Raw genomic sequence first — 5755 nt, 5'->3', positions numbered from 1 at the left:
GCAGAGCCAGAGCTCCCTGGGGACAGAACTAATTGGACAGGCGGACTTGAAAACTATTCAAGAAACTATCTCATGTTGTTTATTACTACCAACCTGAGGGGAAAGGCCTTCGCAGACATTCTTTTAAAATAAATAGGATTCGATTCACCAAAGAAATATCTGACTTGTGTCACTGATTTTTCCATCTAATGAAAACAATGAGGCAAGGTGCATAGTACTGGCTTATCAGCAATGGGCAACAGTCTACAGCAGGCAGGCCCACAGTTAATGGGCATCTCCAAACGGCTGCAGAACATCTGGTGGGTTGTGGTTGAGATCACCAGCACAGCAAATGTAGGGCAGGGAGTAGACATGAAATGGTAGAGGTAGGAAGTGCAAGAGAGAGGCTTTCTCAGACGTGCATGATGCAAGAAGCTTTAACGTCCCTCCTTCTCCAGGGGAAATCTGAGTTTGACCACAGCAGGAAGGGCATAGCCTGCATCAGAGCGCTCAGTCCCAGCTGCCACAGACTGACAACCTGATACTGGCACCTGCACCCAATTCCCAGTTGCAAACCCATGTGGTAGGATCAGCCGTGGGGAGGCCAAAGGGGCCCTGAGCCTCGCTTTGAGAAACTGAACTTGGCAAAGTGCAATGGGGGGAGGGAGCCCGGCTGGGTTGGGAAGGTTTAACAGCAGCAAACCCCTCCCCCTGCTGCATATTGGGAGCAGCTGAGCCATAGCTGAGTGACTGGTGCTGTGACCAGGCACACCGGGTCCAGTGCTGCTCAGATCTGCCCGTTTTGGTGGTGTCACTTCCACCCGCTAGATCTTGGCAAGTCTCCTGGTGCCCTGAGCTGTGCCTGAGCTGGGCCCCCCGGCCTCCCCACCCTAGGCACCCCCAACTGCCAGGGACAACCCCCACCACCAACCCCACCCCACCCCACCCCACGGGCACCCCCACCCAACTGCCCTGGGCACCCCCCCCCACCAACCCCACCCCATGGGCACGCCCCCAACTGCCAGGGACAACCCCCACCACCAACCCAACCCAACCCCACCCCATGGGCACCCCCACCACCCACCCAACTGCCCTGGGCACCCCCACCACCAACCCCACCCCATGGGCACCCCCCCAACTGCCAGGGACAACCCCCACCACCAACCCCACCCCACCCCATGGGCACCCCCACCACCCACTCAACTGCCCTGGGCACCCCCCAGCACCAACCCACCGGTGGGCTCCACCCCACTCTGCACTCCAATCCCGCCCCCTACGCCTCACGCCCAGGCAGCGCTTCTTTGCACTCGCCCCGCCCCGCGAGCCCAGCTCCGACGGGACTTCCCCCGCCAGGGGGCGCTGCGCAGGCGCTTCTCCGACATGCCGGGCTCTCTTGCCGTCCCGCCTCACCTCGGTCTCTATTCACGCGCCTGCGCGTTCTGCACGCCCAGCTCGAGCACTTCCTCTCGCCCCCGCCCCTATTGCTCCTGCACATTTGCCGGTAGTCACGCGACGTTGACGCGTGCGCAGCTTCGCGCCTGCGCGCTCACCCCTATTTGTCCCCGCCCTTGCGTGCGTCAGGTTGGACTAATCGAGTGTCGAGTCCTCGATGGGACTGGCTTCTCCCCCACCCCCTTTACAGGCGGGAGCCGGGGGCGGGTGACGCTGCCGTGTCCCTCGCGGGCCGGGGAGCCATGGAGGGCAGCGGCGGGCGGAAGGAGAAGGCCAAGGGCAAGGAGGCCGCCGCCCGCCAGGAGCGGGCCAAGCAGAAGTCGGCCCAGCAGGAGCTGAAGCAGAGGCAGAGAGCGGAGGTGGGGGGCGCTGGGGGGCGGGAGCCCGGGGGGGCGCTGGGAGGAGCTGGGGGGCGGGAGCCCGGGGGGGCGCTGGGGGGGCGGGAGCCCGGAGGGGAGCTGGGGGGGCGCGCTGGGATGAGCGGGGGGGCGCTGGGGGGGGTCTGCCGCCTGCCCTTGGCCCCCCCCGGGAATTGTGGGAGGCGCCTCGCGTGGGGCGGAGGGCTGGGCGCCCTGGCGCGGCGCGGGGTGGGGGTGGCGGGGCGCGGCCCGGCCCGTGCTCCCCTGCACTCCCCACCCCGGGTTGCAGCAGACCTTGTTGCGCGCCCAGGCGCGTGCGGCTGTGCGCCCCCCGTTGTGTCCCGCCGCCGCTGGCGGAGACCGGGCGCTCCGCTCGTCAGCGGGGGGCGTTGGACAGGGGCTCAGCTTACAGGAGACATTGTTCGGAGCGGGGGCGGGGGCGGGGTCCGGCGGCTCTGACCGGGGGGGTGTAGGCTCGGGGGTGCGGCTGGGGGTGAGGGGCTCAGGCTGGGACAGAGTTGGGGTGCAAAGGTGCTGGCTGGGGTTGCGGGTTCAGGGTGCAGCGATGGAGGTCTGGGGACAGGCTGCCGCTGTTGTCTTTGGGCTGGGGGGAGAGAGACCTGCTTCAGGCCCCCAGCCACTATCTAGGAAACTAGATTGGGGATGGTGTGGCCTGTCTCCCTGCCTTGCATGGGTGTTTTGAGCGGCAGTATAGCACCAACTAGATGGCCATGTGGCTGCACAGCTTACAGGGGACTTAAGTATTGATATCGGCTTGCAAGTGGTAGCCGTGTCCTTTGTGCAGACAGGGCCAGAAAAGTATGAATAGCAAAACCGAATGGGGACCATTTAAATACAACATGCTCAGGCATAGTCCTTCTCTTCTCCTTTCTTTTAAAAATTGCAAAACTAGTTTGAAGCACCATTCATGTTATAATTGAAACTAATTGGAAACTGTGAAAATTAGAGTTCATATAATAGTTTGCCTCCTGATTAAAATTTCAGTTAGCTTATTAGACTGTACAGTGTTTGCTATGCAGGACAGCTAGTTACCATCAGCAGTGTAATTCTTTCTTTCCTGACTGTTTGTTTTTTAAATTAGTTTCCTTATTCAACATAAAGACATAACTTGTGAAGAAATATGGGGTAGACAGGGTTTGGTGTGTAGTACCAGAACATGTTCTTGAAGGGTTGCTTCCCTGCCCCCACTTAATGTGTCCTCTCTTGTATACATCTCTTGCATTTACAGCTGCTCTCTAGCATCTGAGTTTGCTTTTGAAGTCCTTGGTGCCATTCTCGTGGGCCAACAGGGGCAGTGTTACGCTGTGCCTGGTTGCATGCTGCCTTTGCCAGCTAATGGAATGAGAATGGGCACATGACCCACTTCTGGCAAGTTTTTATCATGGGTGGACTTGTTTTATTATGGTGTGGGCAAATGACCACCCTATGGTGTGCACACATCATGGTTTTTAAATGTTGGCTCAAATGATTCCAGGGGAGGGAAAATGGAATGTGGGACTTGTAAGCCTGGTCTGCACCTAAAAGTTAGATGATCCACCTTGCTCCATTACCAAGGGCTGTGGTAAGGTCTAATGTTTAGCTGGATGTTTTTAGGTCCCCTTAACCTCTAGTGAGGACACAGCTAGATCAACGAAAGATTTCTTCAATAGACATAGAAAGTATCGGAGGAGTAGCCGTGTTAGTCTGTGACAGACCTAGAAAGGTGACTTTACTAGAGTGACAGAAAAAACACTTTCACCACTAGAGGAAGTGGCTACCCCAGGGTCCTAGGGTGGCACAGCTGAAGTGCAGTAGGAGAATGGCTTACCCTGCCTCTACTCTCTGTACCTTTTTTTCCTGATCTTTTCCTTCCCTCAATGTTTCTGCCTCCCCTGATCATGGCAGCAACCAAAGATGATTATTTAAAATCCGTTTCTGGCTCTGCCTGTAACCACTCCCTCCGTAGCCCTCTCCTTGTGTAAAGAGACTGCTCATTGCTGAGTGAGGGGACGTCCTGTACTTCACTTGTGTGTGAAGTGCATCTGTGGCAGGTGTCTGATTGGGAACTGTGACAAGGGCATCCGAATGATGGGTCACTGATATTAACGCTAGGAGATGGGGTGTTGGAGACGTGCTCCCTTGAAAACCTCAGGAAGGCAGCAGAGGGGAGGTATCAGTCTCCCTGAAAGTGCCTTTAAAACCCACTTTCGAGCCATTCATACTTGGAGTACTATCCCACCTCTAGCTGAGGGCAGTAGCCACAGTAGGTTTCGGATCTGTTCCTCCTTCCTAGGCTGCCAGCTTCTGAAGTGAGTTAAATGTGGTTTTGGGGGTAACCCTGCCCCAGTCTCCCAGACCCGTTGAGTTTACTTCACATTTCAACAAATGTGTCTTTCTCCTCTTGGGAATCAACAGGTGGTACTGGCTAGACAGCTGTATTGGCAGATCTGAGTAGAAGGCAGGTCAGAAGACAACAGATCACTTTTCCTCCTCTCTGTTATGTGAGCCTTTGGGTGTCACTTGTAGTAGCAGGTAAAAGCATTTGAGTGACTTTTAGACTGCGATGTTCTTTTTTCAGTTAGAAGTGAGATGCCTGCTGCTATGGATACAATTTCTTTAACACTTATAACTCCCAGCAGCAGAGTAGGGCTCCAGACTCCCAGCAATAGAACTACGGCCACTCATGGAATGTAGTGTAAGAAAGTATTCTTAAACAACTCCTCCTCTCTGTACAGATCTATGCCCTGAATAGAGTGATGACGGAGCTTGAACAGCAGCAGTTTGATGCCTTCTGCAAGCAAATGCAAGCTTCTGCAGAGTGAGACACTGCCATCCCAGGAGTGCCAGGAGCATTTCAGGCCAAGAAGGAATGTGGCTGAATGGTGTTCAGGGCTTGGTGTTCCTAGTATCTTTCTTCTGACCACGAGCAATAACAAAAGGAACTTACAGAGCTGCACACTTGCAAATATAGGGGGATGACACAACTTGTCCTACATGAGCCTTGTTCAGTCTGCCCTTCATTGTAACCATCTCTAACCCATTGTCTGGCATTTTCCCCACCAGCAGTGCAGAATTCTCTGGTTCCTCCTTTTTAAGGTGGCACATTTCATTTTTTTCATCATTGTCCTCCTTGAAGGTATTTATTACCTTGTTTTAACAAATAAACATTTTTAAAATAAAATTTATGGTTGCACTAATCTGGTTCTGACACAGCAGGGAAGTTTAAGAAGCTCTGGGGGGGGTCTCCTCTTCCCTGAGATCTTGGCTAGTGAGGAATGTGTGTTTGCATGTTGGAGCAAGCTGTTCAGACTGCTGGCTGTTACATGGGGGGGGGGGGGGCATGCGTGGCACCTGCAACACACACATTTCCAAGAAGGAATCTTCCATGGAAGGAGTCTCTTGCTGTCAAGGCAGTAGGATTGTGGTCTGTGTTTATGGGGATAGCAGAGAAGAGAGCCATGAAGCTTTAGAGGGCAGACTGCATCTCTGTGTGTTGGCATTCGTTTGTGCCATGCTGGTAGAGACAGCCAGGGTGCTCTTGCACAAGTCATGGACAATCAACATTCAAAGGAGTTTCTATTAGGTCACTTTTTCCATGTCAGAGTATAAAGTGTCAAATCAACATACACTGGGAAATGCATTTAGTGAGCTTTGTTATGGTAAAAACAGCGCTTCATTTTTGCTGGGGGGCTTGCGAGGTAGAGGCCCCAACACCTCTAGGCTTGGCAGCTTATAGTCCTGGCATTAATTATCTTCTAGCAGTGTTTGATAGTCACATCCAACATACTCTCTTTTGGAGGCTGCTGGAGTACTCAACTCTGCAGCACCCGTATCTTCCTGACAGCATACGCACTTTGGTCAGTTGAGGAATAAGTCATCTATTGATGGACCTGCTCCTGAACAAGCTTGTGTCAAAGATACGTTTGAAACGTGAGTAATAGCCAATAAAATTTAATGCCTTTCGC

At 54.0% G+C, this 5755-nt stretch overlaps 1 protein-coding gene across 1 annotated transcript; it reads left to right on the top strand.

Moving 5' to 3' along the window:
* Window positions 1-1577: 1577 nt before the first annotated feature.
* Window positions 1578-4971, top strand: SVBP (small vasohibin binding protein). Its single transcript, XM_074975669.1, has 2 exons — window positions 1578-1790; window positions 4526-4971. The coding sequence occupies exons 1-2, from the start codon at window positions 1674-1676 to the stop codon at window positions 4610-4612; spliced, it is 204 nt and encodes a 67-aa protein (XP_074831770.1). The 5' UTR covers window positions 1578-1673; the 3' UTR covers window positions 4613-4971.
* The last annotated feature ends 784 nt before the right edge of the window (window positions 4972-5755 follow it).

This window comes from Carettochelys insculpta, chromosome 23, assembly GCF_033958435.1.
Source record: "Carettochelys insculpta isolate YL-2023 chromosome 23, ASM3395843v1, whole genome shotgun sequence".
Classification (NCBI taxonomy): domain Eukaryota; kingdom Metazoa; phylum Chordata; order Testudines; family Carettochelyidae; genus Carettochelys; species Carettochelys insculpta.
The sequence above is the reverse complement of the archived record's forward strand: the minus strand, read 5'-3'. Positions and strand labels throughout refer to the sequence as shown.

Bases quoted from the DNA above. Each gene is read 5' to 3' on its own strand.
- SVBP (XM_074975669.1), top strand. From the start codon at position 1,674: ATGGAGGGCAGCGGCGGGCGGAAGGAGAAGGCCAAGGGCAAGGAGGCC. The intron at 1,791-4,525 runs GTGGGGGGCGCT...CTCTCTGTACAG, and splicing joins AGCAGAGGCAGAGAGCGGAG to ATCTATGCCCTGAATAGAGT.